Here is a 24,143-nt window from a genome sequence, read left to right as displayed (position 1 = left end):
GTCTTGGGGAATGAGCCTGAAGAGAAAGACGAGGGGATCTTAGTCCCAAGTCATCACCCAACTAGGCTTGATATTGCCCCCCCAGACCTCCTCCACCTCCCCCCCATCATGAAAGCTTCTTGAGTGATGACACCTTATAGTATACGTTGCTTTTATCTTCTTTAGCAATTGCATATTCATGTACTTTTCCCATAGTTTTGCTTATTGATTCTTCAGAACTCTTTACTTATTAGTCAATCCTGTTGATTTTACCCAGTCCCACACCCAGGATATTTTTATGTGATTTCTTTCACTTTCTTATATGTATATATATATATCCCCTCCCACCTCCTTTGTGGCAAGAACTAAATTTTTAACCTAGATGTGTGTAATTAATCTGCACTTAATCCATCTTGGCGTGAAGCGAAGTGAGAATGCTTTCAAATGTTTCCCAAATAACTCCCATCTCCCCCACCCACAGGAAACCCCACCCGTAGACCCAACCCCCCACCCTACCCCATTCCCAAAAGAGTAGGCTGTTAGCCTCAGATGGGGAAGCAATGGTCAACGCTAGCATCCCTGGGGAAAGGTAAGCGGGAAAGGCTTTGGTGTGCCAGAGATTAGGTCCCCCACCTCCCAATATACAGTGGCAACGTCGCTCCACTTACAGCCCTGGGAACCTGTCCTTCACCATGGAGACCCAGTTGGTGCATAGACCAAGTCCCACCCATGGACACCGGGACCCACTCGACGCAAATCAGTCAGCGAACTCACGCTTTTGCTCACATTTTAATTTTTATTTTGATTTTTTAATGCTGCACAACACAATATTCATTTTGAATTTCATTTATTTCTGTTTGTTGCTGCTTTTATTTTACTTACTGAAAGTGAGAGGGAACTTTTGTGGCCTATTTCTTATTCTTTTTTTTTCTTTTGTAGGCCGCCTTAAGCTTACTAAATTTGGAAACATCAAAGCAAGCTGAAGGGGAAGAGGGGGTTTTCAGAATCACTGGGGAGAAGAAGGAAAGGTTGCATTGTTGATCATGCCCTATGGTGGGTGATCAACCGCTTTTCAATCACGTTTCACTCTTAATTGATTGTGCTTAAGGCTGAATTAAATTTGGGTGTTCCCTTCTTAGAGCAGCTCGTATTGGCGGAGGTGCATGCGCTGGATGATGTCACGGCAGTCGTTGAAGACGCGGCGGATGTTCTCAGTGTCCACGGCACAGGTGAAGTGAGGGTAGCAGTAGTGGCGCCCGTCTCCGCTAGCAGTGCTGATTCTCTGCGGGTGGGAGGGACAGGCTCAGTCAGTCAGCTGCCTCGCCCACCCGAAGCCCCGTGCCCCACCCACTGCCTCCGAGGACCAGTCCCTGACATGGCTCCAAACGCAGCCCTGGCTGCAGAATAGCCCCGAGAGGTGAGGAACTACAGACAGGGGCCCTACTTACCAGAAACTCATCTCGAATGAAGTACTTGGCCCGGGTCACGCGTGGGTCCTCTCCGGGCTCGGGAGTCGCTGCAAAAAAAAAATACAATAAAATAAAATTATTAATCGCCACACCCTTTTTTGCCCAAGAACCACCCTGACCAGCCACCCGACCCAACACGCGTGTCGTGCGGGGGGGACATACCATCCTCAGGAGTGGTGTAGCGAGCGAACTCTGGAAAGTAGTCCTCAATCTTCGATTTCCCAGCGAGGACTTTCTCAGCAAGCAGGTCCTGCTTGTTGAGGAACAGGATCACAGAGATGGTGCGCAGCCATCTAAGGAGAGAGAGAGAGCGCAGGGGTCAGAGCCGGGTCAGCTGAGCTCGCAGCAGCAGGCCTGCAGGGCCCGGGTGGGAGACCCCACACACCTGTTGTTCCAGATGCTCTTGAAGAGGTTCAGAGCCTCCTGCAGGCGGTTGGTCTGGTTGTCCTCCCGAATGACCATGTTGTAGCTGCTGCTGGCCACCACGAAGATGATGGCAGTCACGTCATTGAAGCACTGGATCCACTTGCGGCGTTCATCGCGCTGGCCGCCCACATCGAACATGCTGGAGAGGGAGGACACTGGGGGTTACCCTGGGGCCACGGCTCTCCTGCAGGCGCCAGAGTTAGGACTCGACCGCCATTCACACTTACTGGAAGTTGACTTTGTCCACCTGGAACTTGGTCTCGAAGATCCCAGAGGTCAGGACGCGGCAGCGAAGCAGGTCCTAGAACAAAGAGGGGGCCGGTGAGTCTTGCCCTAACTGCCCGAGAAAGGTCAGCGCAACACAGAGACCCAGCCCCGAGGGCAGGGGCACACATATACCTGGTCGCTTGGCACATAGTCAGCCTGCTTGATCACGTCAATCTTGTCCAGGAAGCTTGGAAGAGAAGGGGACATGGTGGTCAGCAGATGTGCCAAGTATGGACCCCCTCCCCACCCCAGGCAAACACAGAAACAACACACAGCAAGCAGTGGCCGGAGGCCCTTGACTTTAATGTATGTGAAAGGGAATTTTTAAATCTCAGCCCTTTCCTAAAAGCAAGGCTTGAGGGCGTCCCGGCCTCGGCTGGGATTGCTTTGGTCACTCAGAACCACCCCTCCCTGCCTACTTTGGAAGAATCTCACTGATTAGTGAGCACCCAGCCAGGGAAAGCTGCGGGCACAAAGAGGCCTTTCTTGCCCTCGATACCCTGGAAAAGGAGGCAAACTGGGTCTGTGAGGCAGAACATTCCAGATATCAAACTTTAAGTTTAAATAAAACAAACAAACAAACAAAAATCCCACAATCTGGAGGGTGCTGCTTGACACAGGGAAACTAACTTTTGTCTTTTGAAATGTTGGGATAAAGTAATGTGGGAAAGTAATGTCAATGTTAACTTTGGAGGGTTTTTTTGGGGGGGGTTGGGAACTGTTTTAAAGTAATCAAGAGAAAAGTTTTGAAGGAGCAGGGTCTATTTAAAGAAATCCCCAAGTTTTTTGTTTTGTTTTGTTTTTTTCTTCCCCTTCCTTTTTACCAGTTCCGAGTTAGTCTGGCTTAAAGGGTACACTAACTGGCCCAATCAATCTTACATTACAGCACAGGCCCAGAAATAGCTCCCCAGCCACCCTGGCCTCCAGCATGTTGCCATGGCAACAGAACCACAATTCTATAAATAGATCCTTAGCACCAAATCTTGTGAGAAGACATCTGGAGTGGGGCCAACCAAACTGCAGCTCAACAAACACAACCCTGGCAAGCTTAAGAAACGGCCTGGGCCCAGTGCCTGCCCCTTCCAACATAAAGGCAGTTAGACAAGGAACGGGCAGGCCGCTGTGCGCTACGGGGCTGGGAGGCATCTCACACAACTTTTTTTCTTCAAGTTTTCTTTAAAAGTTTGTGCAGTTGGTGCATGCGGTACAGTTTTCAGGAGAATACTGTACTGCTTCCGGCAATGACGACGACAAACTTCAAAGGGGTGTCACCCCAAAGCACCTGGCTAAATCATTGTTAAAGAAACTGACCCCCCCACCCACAATTCACCATGGGGTGGCAGAGACTCCTCAGCTTGTGTCTGTACTTAACTCCTGAATTGGGTCCAGAATACAAATCACAAACAATTCCAGGATTTCCATTTGTTTTGTGTTTCTATAATTAGTGCTTCCAGCTTTTTAGTACAAACTTTTAAGAAAAATCAGGAACTTTGTTGAAGGAGGAGGGGGTGGGGGCCGCCGCTGGGGCCCGAGGGGGCTGCTTTTCAGTTCCTTGAAAGAACATATAACTTTGTGTGGAACCATGGCATGCCTATGTATGCAGCAACCCTGGAGGTAGCAAAGGAAATACCTTGGAAGAGTTGGCCCAGGAAAGGGTTGTGGCACCCCGCCCCCAAGGAGAGGTGCTTTGTGTCTTACAAGGCCCTGGCAAATAAAAACGTCCTCTGTGTGCTTCTACGATGGGACCGCTATGCACTTGCTGTGTTGTGCATGCCCCTAAATGCGTAGAGGCCATTTCCATGGGTTACCATGGAGCTCACCACCAACACCGCTTCATTACGAGTAATTATCGCCTTGCTCTAACAGGTATTAGGAGTTTATGTAAAACAATACCAAATGCGCTACAAAGTATCATTGAGATCTTTATAAGGCCAAGGACTTTCCGTGTGCTGGTGGGTCTGTGGCTTGCCTGCGTCTAGGCTAGTGTCTGGTCTGTCTGACGCGCATGTGCGTGCGTGTGCGTGCGTGCATGCGCCAGGGACTACTTACTACTGGGCACAGTCAATCAGCTGGTACTCATTGGAGCGTTCGTAGCAGGCGCGCACCCCTTCGTCCTCCCACAGAGCCTTGGCGTGCTCGTAGAATTCCTGAAAGAGAACCCAGGAAAGACCGTTGCTTGGAAGATGCGCGCACGCGCACCACCCGGGAACCCTGCCCCTGGAGCTCTGCGGCCATAGTCCACTCCATTGAGTTCAAGCGTGAGCCCTGCGTGAATCAATGTGTGGGAAGGGCCTGCAGTCATGTGACACACTAGAAACCAGTGCCACTAATTAGCATGTTTGCATCTTTGGGGAACATTCAGTCTTGGGTGGTTGCTTCTGTTACTTTTGTGGGGGGGGGTGGGAGGGTAAATAAACAATTGAGTAAACATTGTCCCCCCCCAGAATTATTTGTATAGGAAGAGTATGTAGTCGTGTGTGAACAGCATAGGTCAACACTAGGAGATCTCTCCAGACACCATAGTACCAGGTGTCAATGGCATCAGCTGTATTCTGGGTAGGCTGCCATTTTGTCTTCCGTGAGAGACACACATCACAGGAGCCAGAGGCTTATATTATCCATGCTGTGTTTCCCACTTGATTTCTTTTTAAATCAACAGCTTTTTTTTAAAGTTATATGCCTATACTAATTTCCGTCATAAGTTTGCAGCCAAAAGCCATTTAAAATGCACAGATATCAGCAGAGGTTCAAGAAGCAGTGGTAATACCTAATCTGTAGACAAGTCTCTCCTTCCGGCCTGAAAATTCTTTTTTCCCACAAGGGTTGAAATGTACATGCTTGACGTGGGGCAGCTCTACCCTCTAAAAATAGCTTTGAGGAAGCTAAGAGACCCTTGTCAAGAGGGTCAGGCTCCCAGGCAGAGGGCCGAAAGGAAAATCTTATTTCCGGTAACGTTCCGTTTGTAATTTATGTTTGGATCTGAACACTGGAAAGTGCGTATCTGTACTCAGGGCCTTGGTGTTTTAGGACACTTGTCTGGATTGACTGGACAATTAGGACTCGGTGCCATGTGCTGTTAACATGTGGTTTGTGTGTCTTCGGGATGATACACCCGAGGGGGATTAAGCCCACCATAGTCAAGACTGGTAAAAGGAGGGCTCAGGGGCGCAGTGGGGAGGGGAGACCAGGGTTGGAGCGGGGCTTACAGGTGGGAAGTCGAAGTTGGGCACGTTCATCACGCTCAGAATGTAGTCCACACGGAACTGATTCTCAGGGTTGGCCAGCTCCACAGGGGGCACCAGGTTGCTCATGGCGGCCACGATGGTCTGCAAATGGGTTAGCAAAATGGTCAGGGGGCAGCACCACGGGAGCAGGGGGTTTGCTAAAGGACAAGAGCGAGGGGCTAGGCACGTACTTCAATGGCCTCCTTCAGGTTGTTTTTGATGTCCTGCACTTTGGTGGCCTTCTCACTACAGTGGAATTGAAAAGAAAAAAGAAAATCATATTGCATCCTGCCCATTGAGGCGTCACCTTTATCAAGACATGTCAACTAAAAAGCATAATATTCTGTTCTCCAAGGGTTGTGGGCTCAGATCTGTGGGCATCTGAATAACAGTAAATTGTAATTTCCCAAACGAGTCCTGAGGACATGCCCAATAAAGGCAGATCAGTTATGCGGCATCGAGGTCTTGATCAACTGTACCAGAAATTGCACCTGGTTCTTCTGCTCTAACCACACCCAAAAGCTTCCTGAGTGGCTCCTCCTTGGCTAGTTAACATACTGGGCGTGGTGTGGAGCTGGGTTAGGGCACGTTGGACTTAGGGTTCAGTATGTTGTGAGGTCCAGGGGTGACAAGTGTTAGTAGATGGTAGGGCTTCCCGTTCCCATATACTTATTTGTAGGTCTGTTATTTTAATAGCTGTGCACCTGTGACAGGGTGATGGTGTTTGGGGTACTGTGGCTCACGGCACTACGTGTTAACCGTGTTAATATACACCAGCCCCCCAGTTGTGACTAGGAGTCCTTACTGGACCCCTCCTTATTGGTAGGCATGGGGCTCATGTATACTGGGTGAGGAGTTGGCTAAATGGTCTGTGGCTTATTTTAACCAGCTCACAGCATAACCTATGTGGTCTGTCTGAGATGATCTGCATGCAGTCACAGTCACTGACCCTACAGGTGAAGGCCTCAACCTCTGGTTATGGGGGTGGACGGTGTCTCCCAGATGGAACGCTAATAAGGAGGTTACAGTGATTCAAAATGCTGTGTGTCTTTTAGGAGACAGCCTTTATGCCAGGCACAGCCAGAGGGAATCATGACCTTGTCTTTGGGGGGCCAGCAAAGTCCCCCTTACGTGAAGCAGATCTCATCTTGTCCTCTCCATGTGTAGGGGTTAGAGACCAGCACACACAGCATTTGCAGGGTGTGAGGCCTGACGGCACAGAGCAGGACTCGGAGAGGAACATGCTCTATCTTTCTGATGGGGAAACCGAGGCAGAGGGCTGGAGGTGGTAGGGACAAAGTTAGGATAGAGCTTCTTTGGCCGGCATTGATGACTAAGGCATAAGATGGAGATAGCCCAACCATCCCCTTTCCCTTTAGCAGAGATACAAGATGGGGACACCAGAGGCAACTATAGCCAGGAGGGGTGGCCTCCTGGTGGGCCTCAGGTGGAGATCTCGGGGCCATGTGCATGTCCATCAATGGGATAGGAACTTGGGGCCATGTACATGCCGGCTAAAGGGGCGGGGATCTGGGGCCGTGTGCTTGCCCGCTAAAGGGGCGGGGATCTGGGGGTCGTGTGCGTGTCCATCAATGGGATAGGAACTTGGGGCCATGTACATGCCGGCTAAAGGGGCGGGGATCTGGGGGTCGTGTGCGTGTCCATCAATGGGGTGGGAACTTGGGGCCATGTACATGCCAGCTAAAGGGGCGGGGATCTGGGAGTCACTGCATGTCCATCCATGGGGTGGGAACTTGGGGTTGCGTGCATGCCCACTAAAGGGGCGGGGATCTGTGAGTCACTGCATGTCCATCAATGGGGTGGGATCTGGGGGCCCTATGCTTGCCCGCTAAAGGGGTGGGAACTTGGAGCTGCATGCATGCCCACCAAAGAGGCGGGGATCTGGGGATTGTGTGCGTGCCCCCTAAAGAGGCGGGGATCTGGGGGCCGTGTGCATGCCCCCTAAAGAGGCGGGGATCTGGGGATTGTGTGCGTGCCCCCTAAAGAGGCGGGGATCTGGGGGCCGTGTGCATGCCCACTAAAGAGGCGGGGATCTGGGGGCCGTGTGCATGCCCACTAAAGAGGCGGGGATCTGGGGGCCGTGTGCGTACCCGCTAAAGAGGCGGGGATCTGGGGCCGTGTGCTTGCCCGCTAAAGGGGCGGGGATCCAGGAGTCGTGTGCTTGCCCGCTAAAGGGGCGGGGATCTGGGAGTCGTGTGCTTGCCCGCTAAAGGGGCGGGGATCTGGGGGCCGTGTGCGTGCCCGCTAAAGGGGCGGGGATCTGGGGGCCATGTGCGTGCCCCCTAAAGGGGTGGGGATCTGGGGGCCGTGTGCTTGCCAGCTAAAGGGGCAGGGATCTGGGGGTCACACGCATGCCCCCTAAAGGGTGGGGACCTGGGGATTATGTGTATGTCCACCAACAGGGTAGGATTTGGGGATTATGTGCATGCCTGATAAAAGGGGTGGGGATCTGGGGGTCACTGAATCCACCAACAGGGAGGGAACGTGTGTGCATACCTGTCAACAGGGTAGAGATATAGGGGTTATGTGTAGGCCCACCGATATGCCCACAGCCAAAGAACCCATTCTTTCACAAAGATTTATAACAGCTGATATTTGAATAGGTTTTCTTCTTTCCACTGAGGTTTGTGTATGTGGGGAGTGGGCTTTGTGTTCTGATCTCACGACACACTTTTATTGAGGTCCATCTCTTAGGTGGCTTCTAGATACTGTTCTTGGACAGTAGGTACGGGCCAGCAAGGTTTAGAGGTCAGGGGTATTCTCATCAGCAGGAGGGAGGGGCTGAGGGCTAAGGGGCCAGGATTCTGACAGGGCCATGACGGTGGGAGAATCAGAACCCCACCCTTACAGGGGGAGGGCAAGCTGCCTCTCTCCACATCTGTAATTAAAGCAAACCCGCCATCCAGGAGGACAGGAGGGGGCCACAAGAGGAAGCTCTAAGGCTCCATGGCCATTGTAGGCTGGAGGGGCTGTCCTAGGGCCAGGGTGTCTGTGTGTGTGTGCGCGGAGGGGAGCATGTAGGCTTGGGGGAGGGGTGAACACTCAGGATAAGGCAGGGGTTGTACACACCCTGAATGCTGCCTGGGGCCCTCAGACTCTTCAAGCTTTACCACCCAGTACTTAAAGGCGTTGGGGGTTCCTGCCTCTTAGAGGGACTGGTTTCTTAGGTGGGAGAAGGGCGACGCAGTTCCTAGTCAGGTGTGGAGACTGTGAGGTGTCAGCTATGTAGACGCCAGACTAAAAGCATGTGTTTGATGTCTCCGACACCACACTTCAGGGTTCAGTGAGCCACCCCACTCTGCCCTGGGAGAGTTTTTTGTTGTTTTTGTTTTTCTTTTAAATAAAAGGGGGCTTCTAGCCATTAGTACCAAGAACCCCAAATCTCTGGTTTTAAGGCCCCACCACAGAAAATAATGAGGTTATCTGGGTATTAACTACTCCAATCAACCTACAGGTGGAAGGAAGCATTTCCCCAGGGAAGATCCCTCATTCAGTTTGATACTGTGTTCTAAGCAGTAGCATGATAATTGGAAAGCTTCCAGTCTTAAAATACAGATATCCTGACAACGTGTTCAGTGTTCATCTACGTATGTGAATAGGTGTGGGAGTGTATCCAGCATGAAACAGCTAAAATAGAAAATCTACAGTCTAATTCGGGTGTGTAGTACTAAGACAAAACCTTTCCATTGAAGAGATTACTATGTAGATGGAACCGTCATAACGGGGGCTGGCACGCTTACCCTCTTTTGTAATGCCACTTAATGAATTTAACTTTGATTGTGAAATTTAGGGAAAAACCCCTTAGGTGTCTCTAAACTAGACGTGCCAGTTCCAGGGTTCTGATTGGCTAGAAAGTTGGGGGTGGAGGTCTCTATATGTAGGTTGCTGCTGTCCCCCCCCCACACCTTCCCCTCCCCAGGACATGGCATCCCCAAACCCCCAGAGAAGTGTAAAGCAGATTAGTGGGGGTTAGCATTTTTAGTAGGTCCTGCTCCCCTCTCCCTTCTGTAAGTGGTAGGGGGGGCTATGTGGTTCCCACCTTCCATTTCTGTACCCTATCTCTTTGTGCTTGTGGGGAAAGACAGACAAAAGAGTAGACAGAAGACAGACGCAAGATACAGGGATTGCTGAGACATGCAGAGAATTTTATTTATCAGGACTGTTAATACTGATTTTTTACTTGTAGAGTAGAGTCATAGGAGGAAAAATCGTGCAGGTGAAGAGGTGTTAGTGGGGTTGAAAGGTTTAGCACAACACAGTACGTAGTAGGTAGGTAGGCTCTCTCAGTAGGGGCTTGCCTCATTTCTCAGATGCCAACTTTTGGTACAGCAGATAATCAACGTATCGATGCCTTTTCTGATTGCTCTTCTACTACACTGTTGCCAAATTAAGGATTTCATTTCATCTTTCTTTTTTTCACTTATATCTAAAGGTTGGGTAGTAGGTTGGGTAATAGGTAGGGACCCCTCCCCCTCCCCCCAGACAACAGAATAGTATTCTTATTAGTTTCCTAAGACCGGGCAATTCCAGCATGCAAAGTGGGGTAGTTGGGAGAGGGCATAGCGAAGAAGATGGAGGACTGTAGCCATCATCTAGAAGGGGTAATATATTCTAAAAGAAACAGATGAACAAACATGTGTCAGTCACTTTGTTCCCGACCCCTATATCCTTTGTTTGACCCTCCCATGCCCGGCCTCAGAAGCCGTTTCTTTTCCATGTCCTGGACTAGAAGCTGCTCTGTGAATGGACATGAGAGAGGGCCGCTCCATCCCGCATGCTGAGTGAGTGGAGCAGAGCTGGATGAGTGCCTGGCATGCGTGTGCGCGTGTGTGTGCAGGCATGGGATGGTTGTGGAGATGAGAAAGCAAAATAATAAACCATGGTAATGAGTGGGGTGCCGTCACAAATGCTCTCGTTCATCGGTTGACGTAAAGTGCCTTGCATTAAAATTTAAAAAAATAATAATAATAATTTATAAGGCCAGAAGTGCCAAGACAGTGGTCAATGGCCTGTCTCGAAGTGCCACGGCATTAGCATATGTTTATTTTTCCCCACGATAAAAAAAAAACTAGGCAGCAATGTATATTTTTAATTGAGGAAATAAATTTTCCCCCTCCCCAAAGAGGAATCTTTAGTGTCAGACTGACCACTACGTGGACAGAATTTAATGATTCAAAATGGAGAAATAAAGGCCATAAGGAAAGCATCCTCCTCACAGGCTGAGATGGCCAACTCTCCCCCAGCTGTGTCTAGTTATCCTTTGAGCCGGGGAGAAAAAAAAAAAGCCGTTTGCACTTTACTTGTCCCCATGTCATTTGCAAATGCACACCGAAATGGTTGATGGCCCTGAGACTCTTTCTGTTCTGTTCCCGAGCCTGGTCCTCGGTTTCCCCCACTAGGGTCTTCAGTGTCTGCTTTGTTTGTTAGAAGAGTTTTCTGGTTTTGAATGTGCCTACCCATCGCTGTTGCTCCTTGCGGCCTGCGGGTCCTCTTCGCCGCCCCTTTTAAAGAGAGATTGAAAGCTCACCTATCTGCAAGGCACGGCAGTTTCACACAAACCCCACATAGCCTCTGGAACCCTAGTAACCGAGGAGGAGCGACCCGACAGTCCTGGGCAGCATCCTCCCTTCCCTGACTAAAATGGGAATAGATGCCTACTGAGACTGTGGGCCTTAGGGGAAAGGGCTCCACACCTTCCTGGCTGCTTTAGAAGGAAGGGCCCTGGGGAGACCTGGCTGGGGACAGGAGGGACAGGTAATTATTTTCCTCCACTTTGCTTTTACTAAAAAGCACGTGCCCCGGGGAGCTGAGGCAGGGACTTTGTCAAAGCATTCTTGAGAATATGGCATTTCAGAAAGCTCCTGACCCTCGCAGTCGGATCTTCTCGTCCTTTCCACGCTCACAAAGGTACAAACGGGACACTCCTGTTCCTGATTTCCCGGTGCAAAATGAATCCCTTTTCTGTAGTGGTGGGAGCTACGCATGGGGCATTAACACTCAGCTTTGTAATAGATTAGCTCAACCAATGTTAATTTTTTTTTCTGGCATTAAACTTCAGGAAGTTAGCTCTGAGTTAGGAAAATCTATGTTTGACCTCTGTGCTACTGAAGGTCAAATTGATATTATTGTTATACTCTTTAAAAAATGTAATGGCAGGCAGGCTACAGACGGTTAAAAGCATATTTAGTAGCTCAGTCCAAAGACAGAGTGTGGGGTTGAGACCACCATACAGAAATTTCTAATCAAGTTGGAACAGCATTGACTGCAATACCACAGTGAGAACCCTTGAGGCTTAGCTGGACCAGGTCAAATGGGGAATCCAGCCCCCCATGGAGACCCCTATATCACTTTCAGAAGCTAAATTTAACATCTTGGAGATCCACAAAGAAGGCAAACTGGGAATGCCACTTCCTCTTTCCAGAGAGAAAATAGAAAGGAGAAGTACTGGTTTAGAACCCTCAGCTACATTAATTGGCTCTTAAAAAAAAGATTTTAGGGAAATTTGTAAAGCAATAAAACTTTATGGATGACATCGCTTCCATCTGACTCGACTTAAATGGTGGCTGCTGCAACTTTTAAAATGCTAGCCACGTCCAGCTTTCATGAAGACTTTTTTTTTTGCTGAAATACTGAGGTTCGTAGTTATTTTTTGCTTAACTGGCCTCATATTGTAGAATCCCTCAACATCTGATCTGGGGTGGGGTGTTTTGTATTCTTTTTATTGACTGACAGGTGCCCAATCTCCTACCTTAGGCTTTTTGAGAAGGGAATTAAGAATTCCAGAATTGATTTCTGGTAGATGACAGTGCCTTAATAGATTATAGGTGTGTGCTATTAACAGAGTCAATCCTAAAATTAGTGAGCTAGCTCCTGTCCCTTTTGCAGATTAACTAATCTTTTTTAATTTGGAGCTAGAATTCAAGGAGCACATGAACTCAACCCCCTTTGCAAGGGTGATGTCATCTTTTTCTAACCCAGTCAGTCAATCTAACAAATTCTAGAAGTTTCCATGAGGAGCGGCCTGTGGCATCCTGAAAGGTGATGCTCAGTTTGGTTTTCCCAGCATTTCCCGTATCCTTGGGGGGGGGGCAGCAGGTACCGATCCCCCCCTCCCCCGGGGTGGTTAAAATACAACCAAGGGACAGATTTCCACCTGAAGAGGGGTGGCAGTGGTTAACCAGCTACTTATTACCTGCAAACTGGTGCCTGCTTTTGAGGGCTCCTCACCTAGAGGTTAATCGGTGAGAACAAGCAAGCCTCACATTATCACTGAGAGCAACGGTGGCCACGCACAAAAGGCAAAACTCCCTAATTTACCGAGTGCTTGCTCCCTTGGTTTGCACTGCTCATGGGGGGGAGGACCCCACATTTGCCTGGTATCTTCCTCCTCTCTCTTTTTAAGGAAAAAAAAAATCTTTATTCTCACTGAAGTATTGTGTCGCCATATTGTCTTAAATCAGGAAGGTCATTCCAAAGGCAAAATGCGTCCTGGACTGGCCAGAAGGAGCTAACCTGCCCGCCTTTCCATCCTTTTCGTGTTTTAGGTAAGAGCATTGCTTCTCTTAAATTAGAGAAACACTCGTTTTGCCTATCATTAATTCTACAGGGGCGAGGGTCTCAGAAGCTTGAAGCCTGCCAGCAAAGGGGCCACAGATTCCAACTTTTAAGTGAAAAAAATGTAACCGAAATGGTGTTTTCCTGACAGTGCAAAAGCCTACACCAGTTTACTCCAGTGAAACCCGCAGGGTGGTGGGTGGGGGAACCTCCTGTGTTGGCCAGCTCTGGCTGGACAAGGGGTGGCCAAGGCCCTGTCGGCCATGTTGGAACCGCACTGCAGCAGACGAGGCTGCAGCAGAGGACCTGGCCTCAGAGACGCTGTCACGCGGCCAAGTGCTGCTCAACTGTCCTCTGCAAACAGGACCACTTTCCAGCGCGAGGGGCTGCTGTGGGTGGACACCGGGTGCTTTTACTGTTATTCCTATTTGTTGCACCAAAGGTGGAGAAGAGGGTGGGTGTGCACCCATCAGCTCTTTCCTGGGCTGTCTACTACGCAAATTAGAAAAAAAAAATAATTAGTGGCAATTAGCAGCTGTGCTTCCTAGAGGTTAGTATACACACTCTTTTCAAAAGGCCCTGTAGCTTCTCCTACAGGACTGGTACCTGCCACTCCTGCTCAGCGCCCTGCAAGGATTTGACACTTACTCTCCGTTAAACCCATTAACATGCAGAATCCGCATCTGCTTCACAATGGTGCTTTTGCCAGACTCTCCAGCACCTGAGGAGGAAAGTGAGGGCTGGGTTAAGAGACAGGCTTGCCACACTTAACTTGAATGATGGCCTTGAGAAGCAGCAGAAGCAGCACACAACACACACACAGTGACACAGCTACAATCTCCCCTGACATGACGACGCCGTGAAAGACCAAAGACACATCCAGCCGAGTGTCTAACCTGAAGTATTTCACCATAGACTAACAAGCAAGAATTAAGGGCCCTGCTTTATTAAATAGCTTTTTTTTTTAGTTTTAAGTTTTGTTGTTTTGTTTTCTCTTTGGATTTTAAAAATCATGAGGTGGTGAAGGAATGACGTAATTGTCATTGGAGGGGCGAAAAAAATTTAAGTCAAAAAATTTTGAACTTAATATTGAAAAATGTGGTCAGAGGTACCCAGAAATGCAGCAGCCACCCAATTTCCTGTTTGCTGGATGTTTTATGGTTAAAATACCCAGGACTGGCAGATGCTTAAGACACTGCAGTCCCCCCCATCACGACCCGCTGCAGCACCAGCACCCTCCCTCCCAACACCAAAGCAGCTGCTGAATAGCGTGCTTCGATTCCCCCCCCAACGGGTGTTACATTGTGCTAACTTTTGTACTCCTCTTCCTTACAAAAAGAATCTTTGTAAAGATACTTTTTTTTTTCTGGATACAACTACCATGTTGCAGAGGGAAATGGAAGGCCATCAATTATCTGCCAGCAGCAAGGGGGAAAAGCAAAAAAGGAAAAAAAAAACAAAAAAGCAAAAAACAGTTTCATATCAAACATGGCACTTGAGACCTTATTAGCATCAGGCAACATGCAACAACAGTAAAGAATTTAAAAAACAAAAACAGTATGTGTTTAATTATATGCACAAATATTCCTGGAAACCCCTAAATTGGAATATTCTAGACTTTTCCCAACTAAAAAGACTAAATGGCAGCACAAGCCTTCACTTTAAATCACCTTTCATTTGTTTTTAAAAAGTAACAGTTCACCAACCCCCTGGGCCACACCCCACTGCCTCCGCCACCCCATTTCCACCAAGACAGGGCTAGCTAGTCTGCATTTGTTTTTTGCAAATGTACTCCCCCCCCTTTCCACATAAATCTGAAGGTTTTAAAAATCTTTTTCTTTTTAAATATACTTTTGGTACCCAGATAGCAAAGCATTCCTCCCCTTTTTACCTTTCCTCACCTCAAGGCTATAATCAATATCCATAAAAGTTAAAATTGGTTTCCACAGGCGCATTGATTTCAAAGCAAACACCATCCTAATGAGCAAAACTCACATAAATTAAGTATAAAAGGCACTATTGGGGGGTTTCCATGAAGGGATCACAGGGCACTGGTCGGGACCCTCAGTATTCTAATCTTAGAAATGTCAAAAGTTGTGACAGCTGTTTTTATAGACAGCATTAGATCCGTGCCTCAGTTTCCACGTTTGTGAGAATAGAAAATTGGGCTGGAAATAACTGTAAAGGGTTTTCATGGTTCTGTAATTAGCTTAATTTACGTGGCAAAAGTTAAAATGGGCTCAAGAAAAGAGGGCTGGGGAATTCAGTTTCCTTTGTGGGGAATTATTTCATTTTAAGAAATGCAAAATATTGCCAGTGACCAGGGCAACAGATTTCTGTGCCAAAGGTCATCAGTTAATTGTGGCACAATGCAGCCATGTAGACTAGGAGACTGAGAAGAGACGGGGTGGGTCGGAACAATAGCCTCAAATAAGTGGGGTCACTTGAAATCACTGTAAAGACACAAGAAGAAGGAGTTAGGAATTTAATGTGTCATTAACATCATCCTGGAGTTACATCAGTAGTCACTTTAGTAAGAATACACCATACAGAAGACTCTAGACTTTTCCAGGTGTGTACTTTGAAGTCAAAGTGTGGCATATTAATATTTACAGCCTAATTATGCCTTTAGAAGTTTTAGGCTCCACATTTATATCCTCTAATTGCTAAAACTGCAAATGATCAACACCAAGGAGAGTTATTTTCACTTATTAATAATTTTCTGCTTAACTAAATCTGGCCCAGGTAGAACAAAGACTTGACCCCATCCAGAAAGATCAAACCGAACGGCACCACAAATGAACACAGCCTCCTACATTTTATTTTTCATAATTAAACTATTTTGTTGAAATGTGATCGCGCTCCCAGCAAATTCACAAATTTATTCAAATAGCCAAAACACCAAAAAAAAAAAAAATGGAAAGCTTCCATTCTAATTAATGTTGTGTAATGTTTTCCTGGTCTTCTCAACAATTCTGTGTGTGCGTGTGTGCCTGTCTGCTTCTGCTGCCCCCCACCCAGCACCTTAAAGAAAAAAGGGAGAGTTTGGGGATCCCCCTCCCTCCTTTTTCCTCTCTCTCTCTCTTTCTCTCTTGTCAAGGAAGAAAAGCCGCAGTGAAAAAAGGAGAAGAAAAACCAAACAACCAAGTGTCACCTGACAAACAACTAGTTAGTGTCTTGTCATCAGCTTCCACCCAGGAAAGTCTTCCCTGAGTGCTTATCCCCCCTCCTACCTTGAAAAGGACAAAAATTTTAAAAACGCCATTTCGAAACCAAGAAGCCATTTACAGACAAATGTCATTTTTCCAGTTTATCATATTTGTGAGTCCTTAAAAAAATACGTGTTTATTTTATTTTTCACTTTTGTGTTTTCACTCTCAAGGAGGCCCGAGTAACAGGAAAATGTGTGTGTCAATTGCTTGTTACATGGGTGGGGGCACAGCTGGGGGGGGCAGCTGCTACCATTTAATGGATCTTCTTTGCTTTTCAAAAAGCCTGCAAGTCTGGAAGGGGGGAAAAGGTCACACTGTAAAATGACGTGTCATTTGGCTTCATGGGGCACTTTTGCGTACTGTTTTTTGGGTTTTTTGTTTTGTTTTGTGTTTGTATTTTTATTTTTTGGTCTTGTTTTGTTTGATTCTCCTTTTCTTCCTTCCACGGCCTGGCCTGGCCCAGGACACGTCTGCTCCGCGCACAGTCGGTCCTGCCCGAATCGCCCCGAGTCGCGCCCAGAGTCCGCCACGCTCCCTCCGCCCTCGCCCCCCCCACTTCGGCGCCACGACTCGCCCGCGCCCCCTCCCCCCCCCTCTGCACCACCTTTACCGCCCTGTCCTTTCCTAGGGGCTGATGTCACTCGCCCCCCCACTCCAGGCGGCCACTTCCCTCGCCAGAGCCTCCCCAGCCGAGGCCCCCGAGTCCCCCCTGTTGCCCTGGCCTCTCTTTGGGCCCCCTCCCAACAAATAGCACTCCCCAGCGAGGCGGGTCCCCCTCCTTGGGCCCGCCGGCCCGTTTCCTGTCCCTGGCCCTACTCTGTCGCAGTCAGAGGGGCCCCGTGAGCCTCCCCTCCCCCTCCCAACACGCACCCCGGCCCCTGGCACCGTGTAGGCCTCGCGCCTCCAAGGAGCCAGAGGGGGGTGAGGACAGCTAAGGGGACGAGACTGAGCGAGGGGGACCCACGCCCTGTTTGCAGCCCCCACCCGGCCGAATTTCGCCCAGGGGTCCCCCTGACGGCCTCGCCCCCCGCACACACACCGCCCAGCGGGCCAAAGGGCCCGGGAAAGAGCGCCAGAGCGCTAGGGCGAGGGGCGGGCTCGGCGCGCGCGGCCTTGCGGGTGCCCTGCGGGGCTCCCAGGCCGGGCCGGTGCCCCCCGCCGCGCCCTTACCCAGCAGCAGCAGGCGGTGCGTGGCCCGGTAGACCTGCTTGTCCTTCTGCAGCTGCTTCTCGATCTTTTTGTTGGCCTCGCGCTGCGCCTTCTCCTCGTTGCGCTGGTCCTCGGTCTTACTGTTGCCGAGGCAGCCCATGGCGGCGACGGGGCGCGGCCGGGCTGCGGGGCGGCGGGGACGGGGCGGGCGGCCTCGGGCGGGCCGGGAAAGCGGGGAACGGGGAGGGTGGCGGCTCGGACTAAGGCAAGCGCGCGGCTCTCCGCCCCTCGCTCCGGGGCCGAGGCGGAGCAGAGCAGGAGCCGCGGGAGCTGCTGCCGCCGCCGCCGCCGCCGCCGCTCTTATTGCCTCGGCCCGGGCCCGACGCCCCGACCCAAAAGCGCCACGGCGGGCGGGGGGGAGCGGGGGGAGGCGGAGGCGACGGCTGCGAGGGGGGTGGAAAGAGGAGGAGGAGGAGGAGGGCCGCGGCTAGGAGGGCGGGCGCGGGCGCAGGGAGGCGGTGCCCGGAGGCCGGGCTGGGGTCCCTGCACCCACGTTCAGCCCGGGCCGGGATGCACGGTGGGGTCGCCTCCTCGCCCCACCCGCGGCTTGGGGCCGGGGCCTGGCCGCACGGCGGGGGGAGAGGGGGCGGCCCCGCGGTGGTGACGACCCCTCACACGATGCCAGCGCTCCACCCCCGGGCCGGGCGGCCCGGATCCCCCTCCTCCTGCTGCAGGGCGGGCGGGCGCCGCCAAGGGGCCGGGGTGGGCGGAAAGGGAGGGAGCGCGGGCCTGGACTTAGGAAAATTTCGAAAAGGAGAGAGAGAGACACTGAGAGAGCCAGAGAGCAGGGACTGTGGAGAAAAGCACGAAGCATAGGACAGAGCAACCGAAAAGCAAAACGTGTCCACACACAAGCACTAATAAAGATCCACACTACACAGCGATGGTGGTGGTGGTGGAGGTGGAGGTGGTGGTGGTGGTGGTGGTGGTGGTGGTGGTGGTGGTGGTGGTCGATGTAGATGATGATGATGATGGGGGTGGGGGGGTCTGACTAGATGAGCCGCTCGTCGCGCCCCCGGCGCCCGGTGCCCCTGGCCCGGGAGCGCCCACGGCCTCGGCCTCTGCGCTTGGTGCGGCCACTCAGGAAGGAGAAGAAGGCGCAGCCCAGGAACACTCGGAAGCAGCAGGTCGCCCCGAACACGAAGCCACAGCCACGGCCCTGCTCTGTGCGCCTCTGCAGCAGGTAGCTGAGCACCCACGAGGGGCTTCGCACGGAGAACACCAGGAACACCACGAGGGGCATGTGCTCGCTGAGTACGCCGGCCTTGGCAGGCCCCGGCCGCCACACGACGCCTCCAACACGAGGAGGCGCGTAGTAGGCATCATCTTCGTCGCCCGAGTCAGTGTCCCACTGGGCCCAGGCCCTACTCGCGCCCCCGACGGCGGCGCCCTCGCCGAGCCTTGCGGCGCCCTGCGCGGCGCCCGCGTCTTCGCCTGCGGTGGTGGCGGCGGCGGCGGCGCCCTCGGGGCTTCGGACCTCCGCCTGGGGTTCTGGCACATTCTTCTTCTTCTTCTTCAGCATCTTCTCTAACTTCTTCCTCTCCTTCTCTCTCTTCTTCTCCTCTTTTTTCCTCTGCTCCAGCAACTTCTTCTCGAGCTTCTTGCGCTCTTTGTCGGTTAGCAACTTTTCGGGCGGCACATCTCGCACGGCGTTCGCGCGGATCTTGACGGACTTGGGGGGCTTGGGGGGCTTCTCGGGCTTCCCGTTCTTCTGGGAAGCGAGCGGCTCGGCCAGCGCCGCAGCCGCCACGGCAGCTTCGGCAGCCACTTCGGCGGCAGCCGCGGCTGTCTTCCTCTCGCTCTGGGCCGCTCGGGCTCTGAGCTTCATGGCCATCTTCAGCATGGTGACCGGACCACCTTGGGGAGCTTGGCTCGCGCCTAGCTCGGGTGGTCTGTTTGGCCCCGGCCTCGGGCTTCCCGGCTCCTGTGCGCCCCGTGTCGGGGGCTCGGCTGATGTCTCCGCTGTGCTGTGGTGGGGCCACCGGAGTCCGGCTTCCCCTGGCTTCGTGCGTTGGGGGCTGCTGAGCTGGCTGCCTAAGAGTTAGCGTCAAATAGGATGAGCAGACGGAAAAAGGGGGCAAGCACAAACCAAAAAAGCACCCAACAACAGTGAGAAAACAAAAAGCACCAAGAAATGCCCAACAACACAAAAAGGGAAATAAATAAAGAAAATAAAAACAACAACACGAGAAAAAGCAAAGTGGAAAGGTGCAAATGACAAGAGTTTGCTGTTACCCGTAGGCGCTCCTTGGGTTAGGTCTTGGGGACGCCAATGGAGAAGAGAAGAGAGAGAAGAGAGAGAATTGGAAGATGCCCGGGAGGCGCGAGGCAGGGCAGCGGCGCCAGACGCCCCTGCCCTGTCCCGGCTCTTGCCCGCGGCTCTTGCCCGTGCCAGGCACCTCGCACTTGGGCGGGAAGCCCCCGCGCTCCCAGACTTACATGTGAGTGAGATGCACTCACACGCAAGGCAGTGCCTGCCTGTCTGCCCGCCGCTGCCCGGTGCTGGGACAAGGGTTCGCTCCAGCCGGTGCCGCAGCTCCAAGCCCGAGAGCAGGGAGCCAGCGAGCGCCGCCGGGGCAAGCCACCTGACGCAGCCCGCTCCGCGGTGCCGACGCGACTGAGTGTCCCCGCCGTGGAGCGGGTTTTTCTAACCAGCCTGATGACGCCCCAGCCTCTTCAGAGGACGAACCCATAAGCAATCGCCCCTATAAAGCGAAGGGGAAGTGCGAAAAATCGGCCCACCGGGGACGTGCCCAAATGGACTGCGCCGCAGGCGGGGGGTCAAGGGGCAATGCGGCGGTACCACTAGTGTGGGTAGGGGGCGTGGAGAGCAGTCTGGTGGGGGGCACGGGCGCCCCCAAGACGGTGGGCACCCGACCCCGCCCCCCAGATATGCCTCCCAATTTTCAGTACAGTGGTGTAGCCCTGGGCAGCGTGAAAACTATGCGACGAAGACGAAGACGCTTACCCATGCTATGCGCCTGCTTACCTCAGCTTCCCAGATAGCGCACGCACGCGGCGACGGCGGCCCACCCCTCCCACCCTGTGTGGCGCGTGCCCGCGGAGGTAGATGGCGGCGAGCTAATTAGTCGCGATTGCCCCCGCACGGGGGTTCGGATCTCCTCACATGCATTTTACACAGCTAGCGCGAATAGAAGAAGCAGTCGGCGCTAATCAGACGAGGCCACAGCCGAGGAGGAGAGCCATGGCGGTGTTGGATGCAGATGGAGCACGCGGAGTCCTCCTAGGTGGGAGAGGCGGTAGCCATCGCGGGGCTCTAGAATAAAGGGAACAAAAAGATGCTTTACTGAACACGAACTTTTCGGAGAATTGTTTCAAAACTCACAAGTGTCCCGTCCCCACTCCCTGACCCCACGCTATGAACATGGTAGGCAGCACCGGCTAGTGAATGGGCAGGGACATTAAGTTTTGAGTCACCTTCCTCGGGTGCTGGGGGTCTGCCACTGGCATCTACTTGGATGTAATTAATTCATTCATTCAATAACTGGCCCACAACCACCTTGTGCCCAGGTGAGCGGACAGAGCCAACGGTCAGGCTAAGACATGGCACCTTCCCTGATGGGACAACGTGCCAATAAACCCAGAACTCTCGGGTGATCACAAACTCTCTTCCAACGTTGCTTTCCTTTCACTTTTGAACATAGCTCGCAAAACTTGGGACGCTGGGGAGAAGAAAACAGAAACTCTACCAAGAATGCAACACACCCCAGGGTCCTCAAAGGGTAAGGGCCCAGTGTTTGATACTTCAGTGGCCTCGAATAAATTATTTGTGGACAGCTCTACCTTTGAAAATAGGGGAACACCTCAACAGAATTTTCGGGTCCTCCTTCCTGAAGGTTTGCCCAACTCAAACTCAGAAAGGATGTGACAGAAAGGTGCAACACGCTGTTTTTCTTGGTCCCTGCCGGTACACCTCTACCTCCATTCTACGCTCCGTTTTGTTTTTTTTTTTAACGGATTTGAAAGAACAACAGAAAGCGACTCAAAGCAACCAAGGATCTCTTGGAACTACGAAGAGGAAGCCCTCACTTGCTGCCGAGTCTCCGACTTCATCTCCTCAAAAGTTATTTCTTATGCACAGCCTCATCCACACAAATGTACACTTCAAAAAATATTACAAGAAACTCAAAGGAACTTCTGTGCCAGGTTGACGCCTTTTTTTTTTTTTTTAACCTAACCAGAGTGGATGAAAAAGATTTAACTGCCGCTCTTGTGCTCCGGGGAAACTCTGAGTTCACAGGCATCAGCCAGTCCTGTAAGTGGTGGCAGGAAGACAGGGACTACCTTTTACCTCTTCAACAAAAACTTCTTGATTGAATCTGATTCATCTGTCGTTTGTGAAACTAAAGACTTAGAAGAGAGAAGACCTGGCCGGAAATTTCTGTTCCGCTCCAGTTGTGCAAAAGGCTCTTCCTCCCTGCTTCCAGTGTGCAGAGGCACAGACACAGGGTGTTTAAAAGGTAAGAGGTAAACAGTAGCCAACACAACCTCCATGCTTACACAGTAACTACACCATGCTGCCAGGAGAATGAAGTTTCTGGGCCTTGTCCTATTAGATAAATACCACACCCAATCTTTAAAAAGAGACACATGTTGTAGGCAAGGCACAAATGGGACCATTGTCTAGAAACGTGTAATACAAGGTCAGGGCTTCCTCCCTTCAACTCCTAACTTAGCCATTCTTGAATAAGAAAAAAAATTTTTTAACTGTTCGGTTTTGCCTATATTTTATTATGCCTAGCCAGGGATCCATAAATAAAGCATTTACTGTGTAAATAAATGGCAGCAGGTGGAATCAAGGCTTTACGGGTAAGCAATGGACACCGGGAGCTCTGAAACACAAGCCGGTTTGTGGTCTGTTCAGTTTTCTGTTTTCACTTGACACAAAGTGAAAGGAGAGACTTTATTTAATTGGCGTAGTGAGCTGACACCATCTACGGCTTTGGCCTAGCACCGACCTCCCCAAGCCCTCACAGCTATGTGTGGGTTTTGCTTTTTGAGTCTTCCAGAGTGGATGGGACCTCATGATGCAGAACTTGCGAGTTAGCAACTGACTTTAATAGATCGCCCTGCAATTTAGACTCTTACACGTTATCAGATTCAGGGACACATGGACATTATAGAAACTTAAAGCTCCCAGGTGAGACTGTACAATACACTGGCAGAGAAGATATAGGCTCCTCCCTGGCTCGGGTGATTTGCTTCTTGCCAAAGCCAGCAAGGTGAGATAAAAACACACCCTGACCTGAAACACCGGGTCCCCTAACAGCTTGACCACATACCTCACAGATGGTTTGACAACTCTCCTTTTTTCTCCCCTCCATAATGGATGAACCTGGGGTTTAATTCTGTGGCCTTGCAAGCTCTGTCTTTCTAGATGGGAGTGTGTGTGTTCCTGGGCCCTGCCGGATCTTCTTTCCGGGCAAGAGTGCCGCATCTGCTTTTAGAAGTGACCACACTGCCATAGCTTAGAACCTTCTAGATGTTATTATTACTCAATGATGCAACTGAGTTTTTGGACAAGAGTGTTCTCCTGGGCCTTTCATTAGTTGGGGTCATTGTGAGCTATTTTCCGAGAGTCTAGAGAAAATGCAATTATAATATTATTTTAATAGCCCAGGAAACAATAAATAGGCTTCCACTGAAACAGATACTTTAGCTGTAAGGCTTTAATAATAGTACTTAGGGATGCATTCTGTCTTCAAAGCACATTCTGCACTTTATTAGCCAGATGACTGGAACTGTTGTCGTAGATAAACGTTACTTGAAGCCTTGGCCATATTGGAGATGAAAGCAGGTACTGTAAGAAGTGTTTTCTAGTCCTGGCTAGTCTCTACTAGGAGGCTTTGACACTTAGGACCAGGAGGTTTTTAAACATCAAGTGTCAGGACCACCCATGGCAATTTTTTTCTTGTCACATCCACTGGTTAGTATTTCAACTGCAAAGTAACTCCAAACTCACACTCTGTAGTAAACACATATTGACATGTCAACTCAGAAGGTCTAAGTCATAAGAGGGCAAATGAGACTTTTTGTAGCTGTCATTGACAATCCGTGACCCAAAAAGGCAAGTGCCACTTGTAAGAGGAACTTCATGGTCTCCCATGAATTCCCAAGACCATCAGTGTCTTCTCACTACTTCCCAATGGCTTGTAAAAGGGACCAGAAAGAGATTATGGGAGAGCTCTTTTCCCCTTGAAACTTAAGTCTCAACAAATCATTGAGTCTTTCCATAAACAATTTAGACAGCAAGAGAGAAGGGGAAACAATTTCTAAGAAAGATCTTAGCAGGGTAATTGTGAATCACAGAACAGTGAAGTCCAGAAGGAAGAACGGGTCAAGCCCCATTTACTCAGCATCAACGGGACACTGCATGAAAGAATACCAAAGACTTCTCCAACTTCTCCCAGCCAAGAGCTGGAAAGTTAACCTCCCACACACAACGCATCCCTCGCTTCCTTTGGAAGAAGTTGAGTGAGGACTAAAGTAATGGGGGATGAGAGGGTGTTTTATGAGCTATAGACCTCAGTACCCACAGACACATCCAGGGGTCTCTGCGTGCCACTCAGTACTGGGGAAGTTCCCTGGGCTCACTGTCTCCAACATTCCTGTCTGTCCCTTGCTTTAGTCCCTACTACCTTCTCAGATTACTCCTTTTATGCTAATTACACCCCCAAATTGGAAGAATGTTGCTGACTTTACAAAGAATGCAAAGCAGACTGGTTTAAAAAACTAAATATAGCCCATTTCTTTCAAAAGGC

General features: G+C 50.7%; 2 protein-coding genes and 1 long non-coding RNA gene across 8 annotated transcripts in view; 1 reads left to right on the top strand and 2 right to left on the bottom strand.

Moving 5' to 3' along the window:
• Positions 1-821: 821 nt before the first annotated feature.
• Gnas (GNAS complex locus) lies at positions 822-17,642 on the bottom strand (the record flags this gene model as incomplete). The annotated part of the gene is given in 12 exon segments (NM_001281941.1): positions 822-1,261; positions 1,428-1,495; positions 1,611-1,741; positions 1,834-2,013; positions 2,102-2,175; positions 2,274-2,328; positions 4,191-4,288; positions 5,348-5,467; positions 5,557-5,611; positions 10,843-10,887; positions 13,589-13,661; positions 17,323-17,642. Coding segments are annotated over 12 exon segments (1,185 nt in total). The 5' UTR covers positions 17,462-17,642.
• Positions 17,643-17,801: 159 nt separating this feature from the next.
• LOC110341726 lies at positions 17,802-20,109 on the bottom strand. The gene is made up of 3 exons (XM_021229763.2): positions 19,801-20,109; positions 19,597-19,620; positions 17,802-19,395 (listed from the first exon to the last, which is right to left on the bottom strand). Exon 3 carries the CDS (start codon positions 19,202-19,204, stop codon positions 18,353-18,355), a length of 852 nt encoding a protein of 283 aa, XP_021085422.1. The 5' UTR covers positions 19,205-19,395; positions 19,597-19,620; positions 19,801-20,109; the 3' UTR covers positions 17,802-18,352.
• Positions 20,110-20,266: 157 nt separating this feature from the next.
• LOC106021507 overlaps positions 20,267-24,143 on the top strand; it is a 58,951-nt gene continuing 55,074 nt past the window's right edge. For all 6 annotated transcript variants that reach the window (XR_005871558.1, XR_005871557.1, XR_005871556.1 and 3 more), the window contains exon 1: positions 20,267-21,842. This is a non-coding gene — a long non-coding RNA (uncharacterized LOC106021507). The remainder of the gene's footprint in view (positions 21,843-24,143) is intronic.

This window comes from Mesocricetus auratus, unplaced genomic scaffold, assembly GCF_017639785.1.
Source record: "Mesocricetus auratus isolate SY011 unplaced genomic scaffold, BCM_Maur_2.0 Super-Scaffold_100028, whole genome shotgun sequence".
Classification (NCBI taxonomy): domain Eukaryota; kingdom Metazoa; phylum Chordata; class Mammalia; order Rodentia; family Cricetidae; genus Mesocricetus; species Mesocricetus auratus.
This window is presented reverse-complemented; position numbering and strand designations above follow the sequence as displayed.